This window comes from Marmota monax, unplaced genomic scaffold (assembly GCF_021218885.2).
Source record: "Marmota monax isolate L192 unplaced genomic scaffold, Marmota_monax_Labrador192_F-V1.1 WCK01_AAM20220418_F8-fsc00064, whole genome shotgun sequence".
NCBI classification, from domain to species: Eukaryota; Metazoa; Chordata; class Mammalia; order Rodentia; family Sciuridae; genus Marmota; species Marmota monax.
This window is the reverse complement of record NW_026694542.1, coordinates 3109931-3135130: the sequence shown is the minus strand read 5'-3', so window position 1 is coordinate 3135130 and position 25200 is coordinate 3109931. Positions and strand designations below refer to the sequence as shown.

The window sequence follows — 25200 nt, the reverse complement described above, 5'->3', positions numbered from 1 at the left end:
AATACAATGAGTTTAACTCACTGAACTACAGAATGTCCGAGGCAGGGCTGTAGTCACTGAGTGAAGAGGAACAAAACAGACCTTTCTCTGCCTCCACGGGGCCAGATGAGGGGCAAACACCTATAAACATCACCAATGAATAAAGAAATGAGACCATTTCCAATAGTAGTAAACACCATGAAGATAGTGAAGCAGAGTAAGAGGATAAAGAGAGATGAGGAAGGAAGGGAGGCTTTAAATCAGCTCCACAGGGAGAATTAGGAGAAATCCAGGAGAGAGAACATCACATCAGAGAAGATCAGAGAAGACATGCACCAAGAAGCAGGCCAGCTGGGACAAATGCTGTAGGAGGGGCAGGAAGGTGCAGCAAGAGGACTGTCCTTGTTATTGGTTGACAAGAGGATTATTATTATTTTTTTTAAATGCTACAGCTGCGCTGAAGTGGTAGTGAAGACTGAATGGGAGGTGTGTGTGTGTGAGAGCAAGTGACACCACTTAAGGTAAATTTGCTTTCAGGGACTGAGAGAAGCAACAGGAAGGACTGTACCTTCAGGACAATGTATGCTCTGTGGCTCGAGGGGCCAATGTTAAGTCTTGTGAATACGCAGCAGGCAAATAAATAAATTCAAAACCATTTCTGAGTATAACCTGTGTTATAAAAGGATATAACCAAGATGATGAGATCAAGTAGGGACTAGGAGGCTATTTTAGGCTTTAGGCTTTGGGCATTAGTCTAAAGCCTCTTGAGCACCAGTTATATGTCAGGCATTTATTAGAAACATTCAAATGTTATTTAATATTGGGACCTACTTTTTTAAGATGTGTGGAATTAGCTCTGTTGTTGAAAAGGAACTGGGGTTCTGAAAGAATGGTTTGCCTGTCAGTGGTCAGGTAGTAAATGACAGTGTGGGGATTGATCTCTATTTCCCTTACTGTCTGCGTGCTCTTTCAGAGATTTTCTGCAGAACAGCCACACAAGCAGCATCCCTCTGGGCCAGCCCTTGCCCGCTCCACAAAATCTCAGCTCAGAATCTCTCAGGTTTTTCAGAGTCCCATTTCCACAGATGTTTTCAAAGTAAACTGATTAACCCATTACATATTATTCACAACATGCTAAAAGGAATTAACATGTGACTGGTAAAATATTAGCTAGGTCCTTCTTTTTCCAGAGCACCTGCATCTTGAAAGAGTGGCTTTTAGGAAGATGTTGCTCAAAAGCCATTTTTAATGGAAGTTTCAGGCCACCTGGTTGACTGGAAAGAGAAGACGATCATGATAACTAGTTAGTATTTACCGAACCCTTATTATGTGCTGAGAACCAATCTAAGTGCCATGCATAATCTCATATTTTTCAAAGCAACCCATGAAATTGCAATTATTTTCATCCCTCCAAGAGCTGCGATTTGAACCTCGTTAATCTGACTTGCCACCTGGAGCTAGAATTCCAAAGGAACACACAAATTAAACGACAAACCCCAAATGAGTTAAGTGTGAACTGGTCATACAGTGAAACCCACAGAAAGCTAGTTGGCTTCGGTTATGAAAATATTGATTTTTTTTAGTTTATTTTTCCAGATAAACATTGGTTCTAAGCTTCAGAGGAACCTTCTGAGATGACAAATTCAAGCAACAGGTGTCCTTTTGTTCCAGATCTCAATGGAGGTTCTTAATTGTAAGGATCCTGAGGGAAGCCCATGAGACATTCTTGCAGGTTTCAAGTTTAAAGATGGCTAAAGGATGAAGTTTTAAAATCAATCAACCAACTTCTACTTGGGTGAAACAGCCAAACTTCAAGAAAGAGAGTTATAGCTTTCAATTCATAGAAAACTTTCAAAGAGTATGTGAATAATTTAACCTATACAAGAGTGTACATAGTAAATAAGAACTATTTTAACAACCATGAAAATAGCCTTAGTAGGTTTTTATGGGTTTATCATTAATTTATGAAGAGGCAGAGATTATAATTGTTTTGTTGTTGTTGTAGATTTTTTTAAATGGTTGACAATGATTCACATTCTCTTAGGAACTGTATGTAATACAGTCAGCCTACCCACATAACTATACACAATTGTGTATCAGAAACTTCAGCGCAGCCAAAGCTGAACCTGAAAAAACAAAATTTCAACTTGCAGATCTGTTTGCTTGTAAGGACTTTAACTATAAAGTCTACCAAATTAACGACTTATTTTTTAACCTGTTTTAAAAGTTAGTAATCTTTTGCCCAGTTATTCTAGATTAGTAAGCAATAATAAAGGCCTCAGTTTGTTACAACTAAAAATTGAGACTATACAGGGGCTGGGGATGTAGCTCAAGCCGTAGCGTGCTCGCCTGGCATTCGCGGGGCGCTGGGTTCAATCCTCAGCACCACATTAAAAAAAAAAAAAGATGTTATGTCCACCAAAAACTAAAAAATAAATATTAAAAAATTCTCTCTCTCTCTAAAAAAAAAAAATTGAGACTATACAAAATCATCCAGAATCAGTTAATTTCTAAAATTGGAATGCAATGTACGGGATGAAAGTTGATTAAGACTTAGGTACTCCTTCAGGAAATCTTCATCAATAATGGTTTTGGAGCACTAATAGAGAAAGATTAAAAGTTATCATTGGTTCCTATCATCCACAGTGTTTTGGTAACCTGGTTAAAGAAGAATAAAGTAAAGGTAATTATTTCATATCATACATTTAAAAAAAAAAAAACAGACTTACTTCTGTTTGGCACTGCTGTGTCAGCAGCACTGGGCTCAAAGCCACAGATACCCCAGGGTCAGCAACAAAACCCTTGCTCTGGGGGTTTTGTCATGCAATGAAAAGGATCTAAGCTTTGGAATGAGAAAAAAACAAATCCACCTCCCCATTCTGAATGACCTTAGGCAAGTCAATTAGTAAAATAAGAATAATGATTCTAAGATTATTATGAGTTTTATTGGAGATACCAAAGTGAACGGAGTTTGAAGTAAAAAGTCTACAAGAGTTAACTCCTTTGCCCCTCGCTGTGCTTTCTTCCCTCTCATCTTGGGTCTCTTGAGTTCATAGAAAGGGAAGAAAACAGTCCTGGAGGTGGAGGTATGAAGGGAAAGGAACCCTTTTATGTAAGACTAATGGAGGATTTTTTTTCCCCAAGAGTTCTTACTTTTGGGAAAGGCTGTTCTTTAAACTAAATTTCCATAAATCAGGAGGTGCAAAGATTTAGTACATTTAAAAATAAATGAATTCTGAAAAAACTAAATAAACATCATTTTTATTTAAAAAAATGAAAATACAATCAATATATCTATTTATGACTTTCAAAAATAATGGGCAATATGTTTTGTGCAAAAGAAAGTCAATTTTAGGGAGAAATAATGTCTTTATTTATTTTGTGTTTTTGTTTTTGCTTTTCCCCCATAAATGTCAGTATTTTAATTCACTATAGATTCAAACATTTTAATTGTCATTGTCTTAAGTCAGACTTGACATTTTTTAACTCAAAACAATTCTTGATTTCAAAATTACTTTCACCATTTTTATAGTTTGATAAGGTTTGTAATTTAAGCAGGGCATAAATTTTGGTTTTACAGGTGAGACTCAAGCAAAAATACAGGTCACTGAAAACCTAGGTTCAAATTCTTACCTTCATCGTATAATAATTGAGAATCTGGAGACAGATTCCCTCCCCACACCTGCGCCCCTCCACTCCAGCTGTACAAGGTGCAAAGTCACACCAGTAGTGTAACCATACCTGTATACAGGGTAATAGGGTCTGTCTCATTCTACTGTCCTTCCCATCCCCCAGCCCCACCGCTTGCCTCACTCCCCTCTGCACAATCCAAAGTTCCTTCCTTCTTCCCTCCTCCTCCCCCACTATGGCTCAGCATTCCCTTATTAGAGAAAAGATTTGGTCTTTGGAAAAATAACGTTTTTAGATTTAGGAGGACTTGACAATGGTCAGGAAAACCTGAACTTTCATCCAATTTTATCCCCAAATAGTATTCAGACTTAGGATATTTAAGAACTGCTGTATTGAGCCTTGTCCACCCAGGGGGTGATAAAAAAGGCAGGGAGAGAAAAGAGAGGTAAAGCACAATCCCAGCACTGACTGAAATGAAAGTCAGAGATAACTTCAAAATTTCCTATTTGGAAAATTATGGTACCCTTCGTTCGTCTGGAGATGCTTAAAAATCTTGATGCCCTCGACATATTTAAGATGAGTTAAATCAGAATTTCTGAGGTGGGACCCAGGCATCATTACTCTTTATAGCCACCCGGCATTCTCAGCACATTAAGCTGGAGAATAACTACCAGAGTGAAAACAAGAAAACCCAGCAGGATATTGACATGACCAAGGAAGGGGAGAGTATAATCCTAGTCACACGGGGAGTTTAAGTTTCCAACAGAGCATCCAGGAGGAAATTAAAGACTGGATCTCAGGAAGGACAGAGCAGGATTTTGGAGTTATTCCTGAACTCAGTGAATACCCCTTCAGGTCTGTTAAGTACCAGGATCTGCAGTCTAAGGAACAGGTTTCTGGTTTCGGTGAGGGACTTATATCTGGTGGAAGGGAACAGATTTCTCAGCAACTGAGAAGTAGAAAGTGATGTAGCCTTTAAGATGGAATCTGTATCTGGGTCAGGAAAGAAGGGTTCAATGCTCTTGAGAGTGACCAGAAAAGGCTTCATAAAGAAGGGACAAGGAGGTGTGCAAGTTCCAAGCCAGCCTCAGCAACTTAGTGAGAGTCTCTCTCAAAATAAAAATAAGGGCTTGGTGATGTGGCTAAGTGGGAAAGCACCTGGGGGTTCACTCACCAGTACAAAAGAAGAGGAAGAAGAAGGGACAGGGAGAGGGTAGGCTGTGGGGAATAGAGAAAGGAAAGGGAGGCTGTAGGAGCTTATGAAGCTTGCTTAGATACAGCAGACCAGAGAAGAAAATGGAACCAGGTGAAGATCTTTGAGAGCTAGCAGAGAAAAAGGCAGGTAGGCTAGAGAAGTGCCTGCAGGTAAGGAGGCGCTCAGCACAGTAGCCCAGGGAAGTCAAGGAGGATAAGGATGGCCGTGAGAGTTGATGATCACATAACCAGAGAAGTCAGTTTCCAAATGGGACAGCTGGGGGAGAGACACTGGATACCATTTGGAATTGGACCCTTCTAAAAAGTAAAGGATAACTGGAAGGCTAGAGAAAAGACTGTGGGTAGAGTTTGGGGAGCACCTTTAAGCCCTGAAACAGAGAATCCGGAGGAGGTGCCCTATAGTAGGAAAGTGGCCTCAAGCTATTTGCATTGCATTCTCCTAGTGTGGAGCTGGATGGTCTTGGGTCAAGTCACTTCCCCTTCCTCTGGGTGTCACTATTTCATCTGCAAAATTATAAAAATAGACACTTATCAGGTTTCTAAAGTCACATACTGCTCTAATCTAAGCATTTTTGTGGTTAAAAACAGCATCAAGTGAGAGGACAAAAATTACTCTCAGCTGCATAAATCATGACGGTGAGTCATCTTTGCCTTCTACACATGTGCACTCTCCATGTCTGGTCACCTCACTCTAAGGGCACCACCCACTACGGCCCACTTTTCTCAAAGTGAGTGTTGGTGAAAGGTACCCTCTATCATTTAGGGATGCAAAAGGTGGTGTAGCACAGTTATTAAAGCCACACGTTCTGAAATCAGACAGTCCTTCGCTAGGAGTGTGACTTTGTGAAAAATCACCCACTTTAATTTTTCTAATCTGTAAAATAAAGTAGCAATGGTTCTAATCTCATGAAGTTATTAGGGGATTACGTGAAAGAATGCATATAATGTATTTAGAACACACCTAGCTTGTCCTAGCAAAGAAAACATTAATGTTCTTAAAAAAGTGCATAAAAAAGCAAGACCCTGTGCCAGAAAAGTATATGACTTCCCTGTTGTTATATTCTTGGAGAGTTCTTCCTTTGAATCAAACAGATCATTTTTGAATAGTAAAATGTCACACTCGATGTTTTAGTCAGCTTTTTCGCTGCTGTGACTCAAAGACCTAACCAGAACAATTGCAGAGGAGGAAAAGTTATTTGAGGGCTCACAGTTTCAGAGGTCTTTCAGAGGCTGGCTCCATTCCTCACAGCTGGAGGTGAGGCAGAACATCATGGCAGAAGAGTGTGGCAGAGGGAAGGCACTCACATGATGATCAGAAAGCAGAGAGAGCCACACCCAATTCCATCCTCCACAGCCACAGTCTACCACTTCAGTTACTACTTGGTTAATCCCTATCAGGGAATTAATCACTGATGGGTTAAGACTTTCCCAACCCAATCATTTCTCCTCTGAACCTTGTTGCAGTGTTTCCCAGTGAGCTTCTGGGAGACACCTCACATCCAAAACCATAACACTCAATAAACAAATTCAACTAATTGTAGTAATATAAGCTCCAGAGTCAGACCACCATGATTCAGACTCTAGCCAAGCTAATGATTGGCTTTATCTTCCTGAATTTCAGACTGTGCATTTTGTAAACATAAGGTTAATACTACCCAACTACCACGACTGTAAAGACTAATTTAAGACAGATTCTCAGTTTCAGGCACTAAGCACATTTTAAGTGTTGTTTGTTTCTACCTAGTATTGTGACTTACACACAAATAAATGCTTAGTAAGTATTCTTGGAACTGAAATTGTGGTAAGATTCTGCTCTGGGAATCCAGGCATTTTACTAGTGTTTTTCTCTAGGATTCTGCTCCTTCTCTGAACTCAACTCATCTGTGAAATCTATTCTTGGTTCCCAGACCACATTAACATTGACTGGGTTGATTTTTCAACCCAGTCCATATTAATAATCGACTGGGTTGATTTCCACCCCTCAGGAGGAGGGGGATCACGGACAGAGTGGCAGAGAACAGAAAGAGATAAGGTCAGGTACCACAACACCCTGGAGGGCACAGGGAGAGAGGAAAGTGTCTGCCCAGAAATAGCTGAGGTAGAACACAGACAGTACTCATCTACCTAGGTTCTGTTCACCTAGCCATCATGTCCAGAATTCCCTCCTTGCTGCTGTTGTCTTCTGTCCTGGGTGCTTTGATCCTGCCATTTAAGGAAATCAAACAAAGGGGAAAACACACACACACACACACACACACATAAAACAAACCTTCCACATAGAAGTAGCAGTGTTAGGTACAAAGTCTATGTGGATGTTCAGTTCCTTCCTAATTCTCATTCCTTCATGGAAAGGCAATGACACCAACACATGGCTAACCTAAAATTGACTTTCTCTTTTAAGATTTGATTGTAGGCTGCAGAGAAGGCAAAATATTTTGCTAGAGGCTATAACATGAAATACAGAGTAGGCTGGTGATGTCACAAGAGAGGTCTTCAACAGTGTCAGCAGAGACTTGCAGTGATGATTAAAGTTGATAAATGGCACCATGTGAAATAGCTAGTTACCCCATATGAGCAGGTGGAGAATATTAGTTATAGGTAGGTCAGAGCTCATTATGAGAAATACCAGCACAAGAAAGAATGCTTCATTCTAGATTTTGGAGTCTCAGGTATTTACTCACTTATGTCAAGAAAAAATGGAAACAATAGAATTAGAGATCTATGAAAAATGTTAGCCTCTTGGCAGCGCCTAGCAATTGGTTTTGAGCTCTATATTAAAATATGTCAGACCAAGTCCCACAGCTCTCCCTAGTCACCATATCCAGTAGCCACAGGCTACCACTTCAGTTGCTACTTGGTTAATCCCTATCAGGGGATTAATCACTGATGGGTTAAGACTTTCAAAACCCAATCATTTCTCCTCTGAACCTTCTTGCATTGTTTCACCAGTGAGTTTCTGGGGGACACCTCACATCCAAAACCATAACACTCAATAAACAAATTCAGTTAATGATAGTAATATAGGCTCCAGAGTCAGACAACCATGATTCAAACTCATTTGTGAAAATGAGTTCCCAGTTGACCTCAGGGAGCAAGATCCACAGGCACATGTAGCCCATTTTATGCCTAACTGACATGGCCTGCAGAGGACCCACTCTCTACAAGCTCCCCCATAGCTCACTGGAGATTGTAAACATCACTAATCCAAGGTTAACTGAATGCAAAATCCAAGAGAGAAATTCGGGTTCTGCGAAAACCGCCAGAAAGGGCTTCTCAAATTCAGATTTACATTCCAAAGTAGCCCTGACGCCAAATCCCTGCCAGAGCAGAAGGAAAGTCCCTCTATTCTCCGGAAAACAGTTCCTAGGAGAAGGAGTTAGAAACCAAGATCTCTTATGGTGGCGCCCTGCGGTTCCCCTTGGAAACAGGAGAGATACATGGCGCCGCTTGGGAGAACCCACACTGGTTTTCCAACAGGTCTTCTCTCATCACCCGCCACTTTAAAGGACAGCCACGGCTTGGCTCCCCTATCTCTATGGCAGGGCGGCAGTGGGATGTATATTTCTAGCTATTCAATTTTTTCAATGGTTAAAGATTTTATGGATGACTTAAGCGGTTTATGTCCTTTCCTTAATTCTGACAATAATCCCGAGGCTCATGTTATTAACCCTGTATTTCCTTGCCTACAAAGGGCGGAGAAAAGGACGCAGAGAAGGGTGGCAATCCGCCCAGGAAGCGGTGGGAGCAGAGCCGGGGTCTCCACCTCCCACTCTGGGCTTCTGCCTGCCTGCCTCGGAGTAGCTAGCCCGCCTGGGTGCGGGGCGGGCGCCGTGTCCCTCCCGCGGGCTCCAAGCGCTGGGCGGTGCCCGCGGCCACACCTGATGCAGGGCGCACGCTGCAGGTGCGAGGTGCGCCCGAGACTCCGCCCCGCGCCCCCCGCCCGAGCTGGGTGCCCCGCAGCGGCCGCAGGACGCGCCGCCTCCGCCCGCGCCCGCCAAGAGGAGGAGCCACGGGCACCAAGCGGGAGGAGTCCGGAGTCGGAGGGCGGCGGGCGGAGGCGGATTTCCTGGGCCCGGCTCTCTGGGGCCACTATGGCGTTTGGGAAGAGCCACCGGGATCCCTACGCCTCCTCCGTGGGCCAACTCATAGGTAAGGCGGCGCGGGGAGACACGCCCGGGCGGGCGGGCAGGCGGGCTGTGGGGATCGCGGGGTCTGTCCCCGCTCGACTCCATTCTTGGCCTGCGGAGGACGGAGTTGATCCCAGTTGGGGGAGATCCTTCCGCCCCCATCCCCCCAGCTTTCCCAGGGCACCCACATTCCACCAGCCCCCTTCCCGCGTTACTTTCTGGGCCAACTCACCTTGGAACTCCTTTTCCCCAAGTTCTCTCTCTTTTGCTGACTTCTGGGTAGTGGAACCCAACAGGTGAACCCCAAGGCTTTGGCGTGGTGTGTTGGGGCCTCTACCAGGAGAGGCTGGAAACTTGTTTGACTAGAGGAAGGTTATTCAACAAGTGCGTTCACCCGTGGGCTGTTAGGCGTGTAGTGTTGTTCCATACTGTTATGCCCATTTTGCAGATGAGGGAAAGATGTGATCTCACTGTGAGAGGCTCAGCAAACCTGAGCTGTCTTTTGAGGTAAACAAAGAGAATGAAAATGCTTGGCATTGGAGTAAAGGGAGGAAAGAGGAGAGGTGTTAGCTGGAGACACAACTGGAGACAAGAAGAAGGCCTTTCTGAGACCAGGGTGGGCCGCCTAGGCACCGTCCTACCTCTTTTCTATCTCCAGTGGCTATCCTCTGAATTATGTAGGTGTAAGCATAAGTCAGTGATTGGACTCTTCCCAACACCACGTCACTTCTCCCTCTTTTTCTTGATTCCTCCCCTTGGGAACGGGGTGTGGCACCCTGGCATATTAAAGGCAGGCAAACTGTCTGTTGGGAACTTAGTGGGATGATGAAATCGTGAGAACCTGGTACTTGGAGCAAGAAGGCTCAGACTTGCAAGATTTGGGTTACAGCACACCTAATTGCTGTGTGACACAGAACAGACCACTTACCCTGAACCTGAGTTTCCACATCTTTATGGGACCAGGCACCCCAGCCAGGCTAAATAAGACATGGTCTCAAGCTTCAGGGAATTCACTTTCTTTTATTTTTAATTTTTTCCCAGTAATGTGGATTGAACTCAGGGACACTCTACCACTGACCCACATCCCCAGCCCTTTTGATTTTTTGAGAAAGGATTTTGCTAAGTTGCTCAGGCTGGTCTGGGATTTGCAATCCTCCTGCCTCAGCCTCTCAAATCACTGGATTACAGTCATGCACCACCACACTCATCTGATGGGAACTCACTTTCTTATAGGGCAGACAAGTTTGTAGTAACTTCTGTATGATACTTTTAGAAGAAAAATATAAAACACATAAAACCTATGAAAAGGGAGAGATGAACCCTGTCAGGGTCTTTGAAGGGTGAATAGGAGTTTCTAGGAAGATAAGGTTGGGAGAAGAGCAAGGAATGGAAGGAGACATCTGATAGATGGGACAACCATATATGCCTGACAGTGCAACGTTGCTCACCTTTGTTCACCGAGTGCCAAATTCTAATAGCTCTTTTCCTGGGTGGGAAGCAGGCTAAACTTGGGGGTTCTCCCAACCAAGTCCTTATTCTTCTTCCCCTTCATTAGTCTTTTCTCGTTGTTTTGTCTTCATTTTCCTCAAAAACGATGTTATTTTCATGCTTATGGATCACACCTTTCTCCAACGAAGATATTAAATTCATTCATATAGGGTATTTCCCTTCCTAGAGAGCATTTTGTTTGAGGTACTGGGGATCAAACCCAAGGCCTGGCACATGGTAGTCAAGCGCTCTACCACTGAGCTGCATCTTTAGCTCTTCTTATTCTTTCTTTCTTTTTAAATATATATATATATATATATATATATATATATATATATATATATATATATATATATATATATATTTAGATGTAGATGGACACAATGCCTTTATTTTGTTTGTTTATTTTATGTGGTGCTAGGGATCCAACCCAGTGCCTCATGCATGCTAGGCAAGTGTTCTACCACTGAGCCACAACCCCGGCCCCTTATTCTTTATTTTGAGACAGGTTCTTGCTAAGTTGCCCAGGCTGGCCTTGAACTTGCCATCCTTCTGCCATGGCCTCCCCAATAGTTGGGATACAGTCATGCACAATAACACCTGCTTTAACATTTGGTATTCTTGAAGAGAATGTCTGGAAAAGGGAAAATATCTGATTATTTAACGATGGGGTTCCAGGTACAGTCTGCATGGAAGTCTGCCTGTGGTAGCTTTGATAGTATAGACTAAAAGTGGTCTTGCTCAGTCATTCTGTTCTCTCTCCCTTTTTCTCACCCCCACCTAACAAATGATTTTAAAAAACAAACAAACACTGAGATCAAGCAATTTTGGATTTCAATATAAGTTCTACCTCCTACTTGCTCTGTAACCTTGGGTAATTTCCTTAACCTCTCACAATTTGTTTGATCATGTCCAACAGTGGGTTAAATGGGATTGCAAAATAAAATACTTAGCTCTGTGTAGTTCCCCTAGTAGGCGGCTGCTGAATAAGCTCTAGTGCTGTTCTCTGAAAGTCGGGCAGATGGAGATCTAGCTGGCCTGCTTTAGTCCCGTAGCCAGGTGTTATGCTTGCAGTCTTCATTAATAGGTCACTCATTACTGTTGCAACAGCAATACTCTGAACTTGAGTTCTGAGTGATTCCTGAATTACTGAGGATTGTTCAGGGGAAAAAAAAGGAGTCACTTTGCCCTATATAAACTTAATGGTACTTGCTGTTACACCCTGGGGCAGATTATTTAAGGGAGACATTTTTTACTCTGTTGTAACTCAGACTCAACACAAGCAGCTTTTTCTTTGCAGAAAAGGCTACATTTGCTGGAGTTCAGACCGAAGACTGGGGCCAGTTCATGCACATCTGTGACATAATTAACACTACCCAGGATGGGTGAGTTCAGTGTGGTGTCCAAGTCTTTACCTTTGATAAGAAGCATCAGATCTATAACATGTTTTTTCTTGCCAACTCTGGTTTTCTTATTGAAAGAGGATTTTTATCATCCCTTAGGGACCCTCTACCTTTTAAAGATGTCAGGTTTTGACTTATTGGGGCAGCTCTTGCTGGGACATGTGGAATATCTGAGAATCCATTGTAATTTTTTTCCCTCTCCTCTTTCAGTTTTCCTTAACAGTTTCAAATTTTGTCTCTGAGAAACTCAGACACCTTGTTTTTAAAAGATTAAATATATATATATATATATATATATATATATATATATATATATATATATAGAGAGAGAGAGAGAGAGAGAGAGAGAGAGAGAGAGGGAGATTGTTTCCTTCCTTAGGAATTTTTTCTGCTCTGATTGCCAGTATTTTGTGTAACTAAAAAATATTATCCAGAAACTGGTTAACTCCTGGTGGTGAACAATCTCTGGACATTCATCTTTATAACCAGGAAATGATCTAGCAGTCTTTTTCTTCCTTGTCATGGGACAGGTTGCTTTGTTTTGTTTTCTCCTTAATGCCAATATAGCCATGTTTGTGCTGTGTATATTTTAAATAATGGATGCTACTTTTTTTATATACTTTTTAAACTTTAGAGAATTGAAGTTATAAGAGAAGTTATTAAAAAGGGCCTACATGGGCTAGAGTTGTGGCTCAGTGGCAGAGCACTTGCCTAGCAACATCGACAATTGAAAAAAATATTAAAAAAAAAAAAAGGGCCTACTAGTTTGAATTTAGTCAGCTAAGGTTATTATAAAAGACACAATTCCATTAATTTTCTTATAGGTATTCAAGTGACATTTGACAGGAAAAGATGTAATCTAGCTCATGTTGAGAAGAAAACATGACAACTTAATTATTGATTATATATTGATGGAAAGTACTATGTCACCATCACACTGTTCATGATTTTTTTTCTCTATAATCTTGTTTACCATGTTTAGATCTTCTGTGAAGCTTTTCATTGATACGACCAATTTCTTCACTGCTAATACATAAGGAGAATCTAGTAAATTCTAGCCCTCTATTTATAGTTCTTCCTTTGTAACATGATATTGAGGCATCTCAGAAGCTGACCTCATTTGCTGTAATTCTTCCACCATCCCTTTGCCTAGAGGGTGCTCAGGAAATGCCAGTTGACATTAAAGTGGTAACTTTCATTGATTGTCTTGGAAGTTAGATTTCCTGTAAACTGGTTCTGTGTATTGGTAGAGGAAATGGGTATAAGCATATTTCATGAGTAGTGCTTTCTGGGTAATACTCTTAGGTAAATATTTTGATTCCCACCATAAGGTAGGTGGCATTGTCTGATTGTATCCATGAGGGGAAATTTAGGTAAGAGAAGGTACATGATCTCCTGAGATGGCAAACCAAAACCAAGGCCTTGGTCTTGTGCTCCTTAGACATTTCTGTTTGCACAATGCATATTGGTTTTCAGAAAACAATTTGCATGCCTAAATTGGTGATTTCTGTGTTTATTGCTATAGGCCAAAAGATGCAGTGAAAGCTTTGAAGAAAAGAATTTCCAAAAATTACAATCATAAAGAAATCCAACTTACCTTGTCAGTAAGTACTTGAATGTTCTAAGTAAGATTCTAGGATTTCCCAAGTTATAATTACATTTTTAATCCTGGGTTTTAAAAAAATCTACCTATCTGTGTATACACACACACACATACATACACACACACACAAATATTCTGAAGTAACAATAGGTTAGCAAAATTTTATACACTGTATGAGTTAAGTTTATTTATAGAGAATTGCAGAATAGAATTTAATTGATTATAATGGCATTTGATTTTGTGGAAAGAGTACTCCTGGAAAATCAGTTTTTCCTGGTCAGGAGATAGGAACTTGTGATTAAAAACTTATAGATGCTGAACCAGTGAAGAAGTTTGGGCATGTCTTAATTAACCATAACTGAAGGTGGGAGGAATTAAAGTCTTGAAAAATGCCCCCCCCCCCCAACCCTTAGTTTTATATCTTCCTTGAACACTTGTGTGGAATCCTGCATGCTGGCAGCTCATTTAGTTTGAACCAAGTTCTGCTGCATGGTATCATTGGGAAAATGTTCTTTGTTGATTTAAGCAGTTCTGTGTACTGTGTTGTCTGTGGTCTCTTACGTGACTTGTTCCCATTCCCCCTCCCCCATTCTTGGCCACATGACCTCTTCAGTCACATTGGTGAGTTGCCCTTTTTACTTTGATATGTGTTGCAAGCTCTGCCTGCTGCCTGAGAGTGAGCTGTGACATGGCTCTCCAATTTCTTCTGCATGCTTTATTTACCTCTGCCAGGCCCCAGACCATGCATGGTTATAAGGCTCTGGTTGGCCAGCTTCATGCTACTCTGAGGAGCTGGGGGAGAGTTGATCAGGAGGGTGATGGGGCAGAGGAGAGTGCGGCTCCCTGGTTTTAGATTCACAAGGAAGAAGAAGGGTCACATCTTGTGTGCTTGGAGACTAATTCAATGAAAAGAAATGAACAGTCTTCAAGATGCAGTCACTAAAGAAACCCTTCACAGAGGAATCTGAATGTAGCTTAGGAGCATTTCCCTTTTTTGACCTCTTTTCTGTCTTTACCTCATGGTAGTAACCTCAGGAATTTCACAGAATGGAGGGGAGACATGAGTAAGGCATTTCTGTGGAAATACCAGAACAATGTCCCAGTGTTAGAAATGCCTGGCACCTGACTGATATTCTTGACGTCAGTAGAGATGGTTATGTTATTAATTCCATTTCAAAGGTGACGAATCTAAGACTAAGCAAGGTTAAGTGATTCCCCTCCCCACAAGATTAAATGGCTATTACATGGCCTAGGCAGGATTTGAACCTAGTCCTCAGATTCCAAATCCCATACCCTTACCCCCAAACTACTTTGCCCCTTGGAATGAATCAAGTCTCTTATAGAGCAGACTACTGTATTTCATTTGTGACTTCAGCTCCTTCATGTGTGTGTGTTGGGCCAGGCTCATCAGTATTGACTGAATAGATGATCATCTGCACATTCCCCTCCCACTTCTCCTGGTATCCAGGAAGCCTCAACAGCTAATGAAAGGGATAGTAGAGCTGTGGTAGAAACCAATGTGCCCTAAAATGAAATGGATCCAGGATATCTCAAGGCTGCAGAAGGTTAAGAGAATTGAGCGAGGAAGAAAGGGGATGGCGAATTTGGGGAACACCACCTTCTCTGTTTCAACTCACAATTGTTTACCCTTTGTAAGGGTCTGCCTCTTTCTGTACTGTGTCTGGCTTGCTTTGACATTTCTGTGGTTGCGTGTCTCCGTCTCCATGCCTTCCTCCATTATGGGTTCTTCCCTCTGGGGATGAACCAGTGCCTTCCCTGAGGAAGCTGGGTTGTGTCAGATTGTTGTGGTTCCTTTTTGGAGGGGTCACAGTGTTTCTGCTCTTAACTCAAGCTTTGACTTCTCAAGCCTTGCTCTGAGCTAGCTGCTTGTTTTCCATGAACTTGTCCACCTCATAACTGTGCCACCTCCGTCCCAAGCTTGCTGTGCCAGTGTGAGAACAAAGCAATCTAAAACCTGTACTGAAATAAGGATGAGTCACGATGGAGGGATTAGAATACAACTTTGTTGTTAGAGTCAGAGTTCATGAAGGTCAGAGAAAAATGCATCTTTTCTCTTGAATTCCCTTTAATATCTTCGTGCAGATTTCCCCAGGCTGTGTACATAAAGGCCCAGGCACCTCACCTCAGACCAGTGCTTATGGACTGGCTCCAGAATTCAGTTGAGCCAAACTGAATTATGAGGGAAATTAGTCACAGAAAGAATCATCCAATGTCTGCCAAAGGCAATTATAAGTTTACTAATAAACTCTTTAAAAAAAGTAATTCCCCTATGTGACATTTCCATTTTATCACTATGAAGTTATGACAGCCTGTCAAAGTCAATTATACATGTTCTTCATTTTATCTGCCATTTTGGGTTCTCCATGGACTTGTTAGCCTTGATTAGGTCCTTGATGGGATCTGACTGTACTATGATTTCTTACCATAAGTTGATAAGTTTTATTAAGGAGCCAGTCATTTGTTTTTGCTTTGTTTCTGTTGTGCTGAGGATTAAACCCAGGGCTTTGTGCATGCAAGGGCCATACCTTTGAGCTACATGCCCAGCCCAAGAAGTCAGTAGTTTTGTTTTTGTTGTTTTTGTTTTGTTTTGGGTACTGAGGATGGAATCCAGTTTTGTTTTGTTTTGTTTTTTAAATACTGCTGTTTGATTGTATTGCTCTCATCCAGAAGCTAACCTATTCTTGAATGAGTCAATTGTGATAGATCTCAGCAAAGTATCATTGTTAAACACAGGAAAGTGGTCGAACAGGTTCCTGAGAATCAATGAATTAATAGACCTTTGTGGAATACCCATTAAGTAGTGAGCTCTAGTAGTTTCAAAAGTATTGTGAAATGTGGCTCTCCCTTCAGCAGCAGTTAGAGGGGCTGTGGAGGCTGCATTGTCTCCTGTGGGTGTCACAGTAGGGTAACGTAACCATACCTTGGTATGGTCACCAAGAATGGTCCAGGTGTATTTTTCAGCTCTGATGGCTCTGAAACCTGATTGTTGTCACTGTACCTGGTTTAGAATTTACTATGAAAAACATAAAGCCACATAGCTCTTTTTCTTCCAGTCCTCTCTGAAGAGAATATTTCTATCAGCAGATTGGTTCCTTCTCTTCTAGAAGGATCTACTCCATGGAAGCAAATGATCAAAATGGCTACTGTCTACTGTTTCATGTCAGGTCCTGTTCATGTCAGGCTCTTAGCATACATTATATTTTATATAGTCTTTAACAACAAGCCTCTACATGGAGGTACTTGTGTCCATTTTGCGTGAGGATACCCAGGTTTCAGATAAATGACTTACCCAGCTGAGCACAAAAGTAGACCAGTGAAGCTTAAGTTATCCACTTAGGTTTCTCTTGGTCCCTTGGCTCCTCGGTTCTCTATCACACCTGAGATTATGGACTCTTGCTTCTCCAGTTTTCCAAGGTGGGTTATCTAATCTCATATACACCAAAGTTAAATTGCAAAATATGTAAAAGGGACTTATGTAATTTTTCCAATTTGCCACAATAGGTTTTATGACCAATCTAACTGGGCTGCTGGGTGAGTACTGGAGACATAATGGAAGAGGTGATAGAGAAGTAATTAGTCCTGACATCCTAGATTCCAATGGGAAAACACAAAGGGCATGATTGCTGATCTCCAGATGTTAACATTCTCAGAATTTCACTTTGGCTGTTTGATCCTGTGTATGTGCCCCCAGGGAATGTTACCCGTTATAGTAAAATACCAGTGCTCCAAAAGACAAAGTTGATTTGTGGAATATTTAGAAAGAAATTCACCATTCACTTCATTATAAGCAAAAGTGAAACTCAGAGGCAAGGTACCTACACCGAGATTCCGGTGAAGTATTTCTGTAAACTCATTAAACCAATGACACTCACCCTCTCAGCATCCCACCCATTAAAAACTTTTATCAAGTTCATTGTCATTTGTCACTTCCCTTTTCAACTTTGTCTAATCAACTTGTATTAGTAAAGATTCAACTTACTGTGCTATGGATTTTTTTCCTTTGCTTTAAAGGTGTTCCTTGGGTGTCACCTAGCTCCATGTGCTCAGCCCCTCCATTTCCTGATTGCCTTCTTGGTCACATCGCCTTAAAACTATAGCTTTCATATGGCAAAAAATGACACTCAAAATATAGAGCATGGTAGCAAGTCAAGTTTCAAGGCTACTTCTCTGCAGAAATGATAATCCCTATCCTGGTTGGTTATGGTTTCTGTGACCTCGCTCACTCAAGGTGGTGGAGTGATTTAATTTTGTTTTTAGATCACTTGTTGAAGTCTACCTTCTGCATGCAGTTCTTCCATACCAGCTCATTCTCTGATTTCTGCTCATGTTGCTTTTTGAAAATTCTTCTTTCAGGGCAACAGTTACCCCACATGGGTTTTTCTTCATCCCTATTTTTTACTATTTAACACATCATCCTCCTGGAAGCTTCTCTTTTGACCTTACTAATGTTGTGTTTGCCTTATGTTGTGCTTCATTTCTGTTGCTCTTTGGTTTCCTTCTGTGAGTTTCTCTGGCCTGTGTAATAGGTAACACCAGTGTCCCCGCCATTCTTCCTCTGCTTATCAGAAGTGACCTTGATGGCTCACTCTCCTGACCTGTGTCTGCTCAACAGCTACTCGAATGTCCCACTTTTCTTTCAAACTAAAATATCTAAATTTCAACCCATCATTTTTGTTCCTAGGAACCCCACCCACTTCCAGATTTCCATCAATGGTGTCCTCAGTCTCTTGCAGAATGAAGGCCACTTAACTTTCAGTCTTCCTTCATCCACAGTCAGGCCGAAGTCTTCCTTCATAGTTCTTCCCTGACTTTCCTCCCTTGCTTCTGCCTCATTCATTTCAGGTCTCCATAAATGGTGGGAGCCTACTGGATCTTTCTTTCTTTCCAAGAATTTTCACCCTCTGGTTTCCTTTGTAAGTGCTGCCTGACAGCATTTCCAGAGTGCTGCTTTGCATACATTATCCTTTTTCCGGAGCTCCAGAGTGAGGTGTGATGGTGACAGACTAAACAGGAATCCCTGCCTTCAGGATAATGTCCAGATGCTTTACACTGCCACATAAATTTCTGTGCAGTCTGAGTGACATCCTGACAGACTTTATTCATTCAACCTCTGCAGTGTCCCTAGTTTGCCACTCAAGAAGCCACTACCAGAGACAAACAAGAGGACTTCTATTTCCCCTCAAAATTCATACATTGCCACCTTTCTAGTTTTTTTCAAGCCATTTGTGTTAGTTACCTTCCCATGACTGTTGCAAATACCTGATGTAATCAACTTAGAAAGGTTTATTTTGGCTCACGGTTTCAGAGGTTTCAGTCCATGATTGGTTGGCACTGTCACTTTTAGTCTTGGAATAAGGTTGGCTTCAATGCATGGCAGTGCAAAACCTCTCACCTCATGGCAGGGAAAAGAGAAAGAGAGAGAGAGAGAGAGAGAGAGACACAACACACACACACACCGTGGACCCAAGATCACCTTTGAGGACACACCTGCAATGATCTAAAGCTTCCTGTTGTTCCTTCCACCTATTGAAATGTCCACCACCTCCTAACAGCACCAAGTTAGGGACCAAGCCTTAAACTCATAGACTTGTGAGAGACATTCCAGATCCAAACTATAGCAACACTTGTCTGTCGAAAATGTAACTCTGTACTTCTTTTTTTTTTTTTTTTACTTTTCATATTCATTTTTCAATGCCTAGTTCAGGACCAGCCTTTTCCAAAAATCTTGTAAGGCCACCCAGTCCTAAATAATCACACTGACATAAATAGGTTTGTAGCTAGGCTTACTGCTGTGCAATTTATTATCCAAACCAGAATGTGTGAGAGTGAGAGGATGTGTCGTCATTAACAAAGTCAGGACAACAGGAATGGAACAGGTCTTCCCTGGATAAACTGGGACAGATGTCATGCTGTCTTTAGCCCGTGTGGCTTGCTCACACTTCCCACTTAGCAGGTAGCGTCTACTACCTTATTTTGCTGATAATGCTGTGATAGTGGTGTCCCCGCTCCCCATCAAGCCCAGCCCCCGGGTAGCTACATTATACTTATTCTTCCTCATATCCCTAGAACCTACCATTTTGCTGTGTCTTGTAGTAGAAAGTAAATAATGTTTATTAATTAGAATGCTGGTAGAAATCATTAGTTGGCAGTTTTTGCCTTATATTTCTGTGGTGATCTTGCCAGAGAAATACACTGTTTAATTTTTCTTATTTAGCTCATTGACATGTGCATGCAGAACTGTGGTCCAAGTTTCCAATCTCTGATTGTGAAGAAAGAATTCATTAAAGATAGTCTGGTTAAGCTGTTGGATCCTAAATACACCTTACCATTGGACATTCAGAATAGAATCTTGAACTTCATTAAGGTGAGTCTGTTGTCTACTTGCCACATCCTAAATAAAGGACGGTATGTTTCTAAGATTAGAGATTTAATGGGATAGCTTCTGATTGTTTCAATGATCCTTCTTAACCTAGGATTGAGCCAGAGAACATTCCCATTCCTTTGTTTCTGTGGCATAATGATTTCTAGGTGTTGGATAATAACCTTTTCCTGAAGAATTTGTATTCATCTCCCTCCCTTCCTCTTAGTTTCTATTTCATCCACATCAGGAAAGACATTGATGGGTATTTTCATTTTGTAGATATGGAAACTATCTTCTGGAGCAGATAAATGACTATTTCAAGGTTACCTGGCTAAAGAGTTACTGATACTATTTTGGAATCTATTAATTTTATGTTTAGCACAGCAAAAAATGATTGATCGTATCTATTTCAGGGTTCTATCAAGATGTTGAAGCATAGGATTCTGAGGATTTAAAGTATTTTATAATATCCTAGCCTTGAAAATGAATACTTTGTTCATGGCATTCAGAAATAGCTTTGTGTTTCCTAATAAAGGACACAGTTGTTAATTTCTCATCTTATATCGCAAGTTTAAAAACTGCTTTTGCTGCTATTTTAACTCCAGAACTTTCTGTCTCTTGAACTCAGTGTTGGTCACAGGGTTTCCCAGGAGGTGTGGATGTAAGTGAAGTGAAAGAAGTGTACCTGGATCTGCTTAAGAAGGGTGTTCAGTTTCCTTCCTCAGATGCAGAGGCTCCAACAGCAAGACAAGAGGTAGGAGGCTTTTCTTTGACCCATGTGGAGTAAGAGAATGTTACCTGGATCTTTTTATATTGTAAGCCACACCCTGGCTCAACTAGGTGGAGCCAAAAGATGAGTTTACTAGAAGGATGTGGCCACATCTTGCAGAATAACAATGGCTAAGGACCTGGTTGCTTGGTGATTTTGGGGTCTGATCTGGAAGCAAGTTAGAAATGCTTCATGCCCAAATAAGTCAGAATCCTCATTTTTATAAGATTTGCAAGTGTTTTCTCTGCACATTGGTGTTGATAAGCACTGGCCTAGAGCCCATGCTATGGGCTGTCCACCTAATGTTTCAGGTAAGGCATTGACTCAGGGAGTGGTGATTGGTGGAGGATGTGCTTTGCCAACTGTGGCTTAAAAAAACTTAATATGAATTTAGTTACCATTTGTTTTTAATGACCTAAAGAGAGGGCAGTAATCATCTCACATGACAGTTTATCAGGCAGACACTTTGTACAAACCAAGAGTACTTTATTGAATTGTTATTCAGTTAGTAAACTGAATAGCAGCCACATTGCTATTGAATACCTGCCGAATGCTATTGAATACCTGCTCTGTTATGGGCATGTCATTTGCTTAGGGCTTTTCTCAAAATGATGGACAGGTTATATGCTTGATGATTGAATCTGGGCTACTCAGGACTTTGGTTGAGAGTGCCTGAGTCAACTCAGAAAACGGGGCTTGAAGTGGCTATGTGAGTCTCATAGAATTTCTTCCTTTCATTCTCAGACCTCATTGACTCCACCAGCATCTGTTCCTACTGCACCAGCTCTTTCTTCAGTAATTCCTCCCAGGAACTCAACTATTACTTTGGTCCCAGAACAGGTAACAAGCGCAAAAAATATATTTGTTGATGCCTTTTCTAAGTTCTAAGCATTGTATATATAGTTTGTTTGTTTTAACAACATTATGAGGTATATGTGCATTATTCCCTGTGGTTTAAGAGCACAGAAGACTATGGCTTGGGGATACTTCTGTGAATTACCGTGGTTGATTTCTGAGGAGAATTTATCCAGTTGCTTCTGTCTGATTCCATAGCTTACTTTTAATTGTGTGTATCTAGTTGATTTCAGGGCTTTGTGAAGTTTTGACTGTGGACTGAGACTTATGTCCATCAGTTGATTCCTGTTCCTACTGATAGGACTGTCTGAATATCATTTCAGAGAGCTCAGGAAATGGGGGTCTTTATTAATTGTGCCAACTAAGAGGCTTCTTTGTCCCTGTCCATCAAAGGGGCACATGAACAATTATGTAACACTTAGGTCCTGCTATAAAGGAACTGTCACTGAAGATTTGTATTAGTATTATTCAATTAATATTTGTATTAATATTATCAATAAACATGAAAATCTGTGTGATTAATCCCTTTTCCTGTTTAATTGGGGAGGAAAAAAAAGGGGTTTTATTTTTTATCCTTCTTGCTATGATGCCATCAGAGTGCTAAACATTCTCATTTTCTCCCCAGCTCTTATTGGTTACCAAGAAACTCAGGGTAACATTTGCCATTTTTTTCCAGGTTCTTAATTCTCCTACTATGTACTTAGTACCTCCTCCTCTAATTGTTTTAATCTTTTTTTTTCATCCCTTCATTTTTAATTTTCCTAAAGTGTAATTTTGGGTTTGTTACAAGAAATCTCAAGACCATTTATTAACAGTATAATACATAAAGTAATTAAATGTGTGTGTTTGTATAAACTTAAATGTGTTTGAAGACATGAAATTTTGCAGCATTATCTCCTCCAGCATAAGTCCTGGGAGTGGGAAGCAAGCTAGCCACAGCCATTCTTCTTCAAGCAGTGCACTTACTGGGGATTATGTTGCTCTCCACAGATTGGAAAGCTGCACAGTGAATTGGATATGGTGAAAATGAATGTGAGAGTGATGTCTGCCATACTGATGGAGAACACTCCCGGGTCTGAGAACCATGAAGACCTAGAGCTTCTGCAGGTGCTGTATGATCAGAGACAGAGTGTCTTGTGCCGTCATTCTCTAAACTTTTGAGCTTTGGAGATGGAAGACACTACTGTTGCCTAGTCCTTCCCCTTGCATCTGACTTCATTTGATTTCTAAACTTGAGAAGAAAAGATCAAAGAATGACATTAGCAGAAATGCAGTAGTAACTTAAACATGATTCTTCCTTGCCCTGATGCAATTTATGACCTTGGTCATATGCAGTCAAGTACCCCATTGGGTTTTGTTTTCTTTTTAAATTTTCATTTATTTATTTATTTTTCAATTTTGCAGTACTATGAATCAAACCCCAGGGCCTTGCATGCTGGGCAAGTGCTCTATAGCTGAGTCACACCCCCATCCCTTGTCATTTTATTTTGAGGGAGAGTCTCCCTATGTTGCACAGGCTGGCCTCTAAGTTTTGTGATTGTTTTGCCTCGGCCTCTGGAGTAGCTACGATTATAGGCGTGTGCCACCATGAGTATCTTCTCATTGTTTTAAGTGTAAAAAAATTGCATCCATTCAGCAAATGTATTGAATAACTATAAGGAATATAGATATAAAGAGGCTGTCTGTAATCCTTAAGAACTTTTGTCTAGTGAGCAAGATTAGTTTATAAACAACCAAATCAAGTATTACAGATGCTGTAATATAAAATTTGTCAGAATGGGATGGCCTCATGAATGGGGATGAGGAGAAAGGTGAAGATTTTAGGAAAGCTTTAGATGGGGGCAGTACTCATCTGTGGAGGAACAAATGAAAAGGCATTGGGACTTTCATGAACATGGGAGGAAAACCATGAGCATTTGGAGGGTCCTCCCAAACCTCCTGTACATTCATATACTTTATTTTTTCACTCTATTCATTTGTTCATTGAATTATCAATTTTTAAATTTTAATACTTATTACTTTTAGCGACTTGTTATAGCACATGTCTGTAATTCTAGCACTTAGGAAGCTGAGTAGGGAGGCTTACTTGAGTCCAGGAGTTCAAGACCAGCCTGGGCAACATAATGAGTTAGTGAGACCTTCTCTCAAAACAAAAGAATAAAATATAGACTTCCTTTTAATGCTTATTAAATTTAGAAGTCATTAAAAAAAAAAAAAAGATCTGTTTCTAAGTCTCCCTAGGCAATTTAACAATCTGTCAGATTTTTATTTTTCTCAGAAGATTCTCACTCCCTGCTTCTCATGTTGGTGTTCTCTTTAATTCCTTAGATAGTTAGTGAGTGATATTCCACTTCCTCCTGATTTACTAGGGTTACAGACATGCGCCACCACACCTAATTAAGAAGCATTTTTAAAGAGTTGATTCTAATGTGATTAAAATAAAAAGAAAAGAAAAACAGAAAAACAGAGGTTACTTCTCACTCTGTGTATCTCTGCAAACCTTTACCAGAGACCACTGGGTCTCCTTGTAAGGAACTCCTTGCGGCTCCCAACCCCACTGTCAGTGGATGTGAATTTGCGTGTTTCTCAGGTGTGTAGGCAGAAGAGGATGCAAACACATAACTTGAAGCATAAAGTAAGATCTGATCTGTACAAGTTCTTAGGGACTCTTCAAGCCTTGGAGATTCTTGGGGATTCTTCAAGGCTTGAGCACTTGGAGGGTCCTCCCAAACTCCTGTGTCTATATATTCATATACTTTGGGACGTTTGCAAAGTTCATTGTTATAGTAAGATTGAGTCTTTGTTTTTAACCCAACATTTGCAGACTTACTTGACCAAAGAATCCTGATTTTCTAAATACCTGTTAATATTCTGCAGAATATGAAAGCAGTGTACCTTGAGAAACAAATCAATGTTATGATCATTGGTTTAAGTGTATCATTCTTGGAATATTTTACTTAGGAGTATTGTAAAATATCATTTCATTGAACAATGGAGGTCTTGCCCTTGGTCTAGTCATTGGGCTTTGTTTCTGCATGTCTAAAATGAAGAGCTTAGATGATACTTTATAAATAAAGGGAATATTAAACACATGCTATTAATTTAGAAGAATAAAAGGAAAATCAATCATTAGAATTCATATTCAGCAACCCTTTAAAAAATCCACAATTGGGGCTGGGGATATAGCTCAGTTGGTAGGGCACTTGCCTTACATGCACAAGGCCCTAGGTTCGATCCCAGTACCACCAAAAAATAAATAAATAAATAAAACAAATCCACAATTGGAGTCTTTTATGTGTAGAGACTTTGTAACCTGTTAACTAGTGAGTTAAACTAAAATTTAAATATCCAAGTAAAAGGGTATGTGGCAGATAATAGATTTTGAAAATGGCCATAGCAATATTTCTAGTTTCACATGGTCTTCACAGGCCAGTCAGACCTCTGAAATGAATTGATTTATGACTTGTTTCTCATAGTCTCATCCATTTGTAGCAAAGAGCCCTGTGGTAAAAATGCACACACTTCTATTTAAATACCTGAATCCAGTTTTATCTTTTATTCACCATGACTGAAATGCCTTTTTGTCTGAGTCCTTGGGTGCAGATGTTTGGTTGAATCTTACAAGTATGATGAGAATTTGTGGGTTGCTGTTTTAATGCCAGAGCTCAGGGTTGTGTATTGCTTTGAATAGTAAAGAGATTTAGGTTATAAATCAACATTGGAATACTGCTCCTAGCCAATTCAAGTTG

General features: G+C 40.8%; 1 protein-coding gene and 1 long non-coding RNA gene across 3 annotated transcripts in view; one reads left to right on the top strand and one right to left on the bottom strand.

Annotated features, from left to right (window-relative positions):
- LOC131423256 (uncharacterized) overlaps positions 1 to 9667 on the bottom strand; it is a 63107-nt gene extending 53440 nt beyond the window's left edge. Inside the window, exon 1 of the long non-coding RNA XR_009224564.1 lies at positions 9184 to 9667. This is a non-coding gene — a long non-coding RNA (uncharacterized LOC131423256). The remainder of the gene's footprint in view (positions 1 to 9183) is intronic.
- Tom1l1 (target of myb1 like 1 membrane trafficking protein) overlaps positions 8823 to 25200 on the top strand; it is a 42981-nt gene continuing 26603 nt past the window's right edge. For both annotated transcript variants that reach the window (XR_009224563.1, XM_046420649.2), the window contains exons 1-7: positions 8823 to 8973; positions 11740 to 11824; positions 13368 to 13446; positions 19681 to 19830; positions 20456 to 20581; positions 21341 to 21436; positions 22442 to 22558. Coding sequence is in view for 1 of the 2 variants with exons in the window: in XM_046420649.2 (XP_046276605.1) it covers positions 8916 to 8973; positions 11740 to 11824; positions 13368 to 13446; positions 19681 to 19830; positions 20456 to 20581; positions 21341 to 21436; positions 22442 to 22558 (711 nt within the window). In the remaining variant the exon portion in view is untranslated. The remainder of the gene's footprint in view (positions 8974 to 11739; positions 11825 to 13367; positions 13447 to 19680; positions 19831 to 20455; positions 20582 to 21340; positions 21437 to 22441; positions 22559 to 25200) is intronic.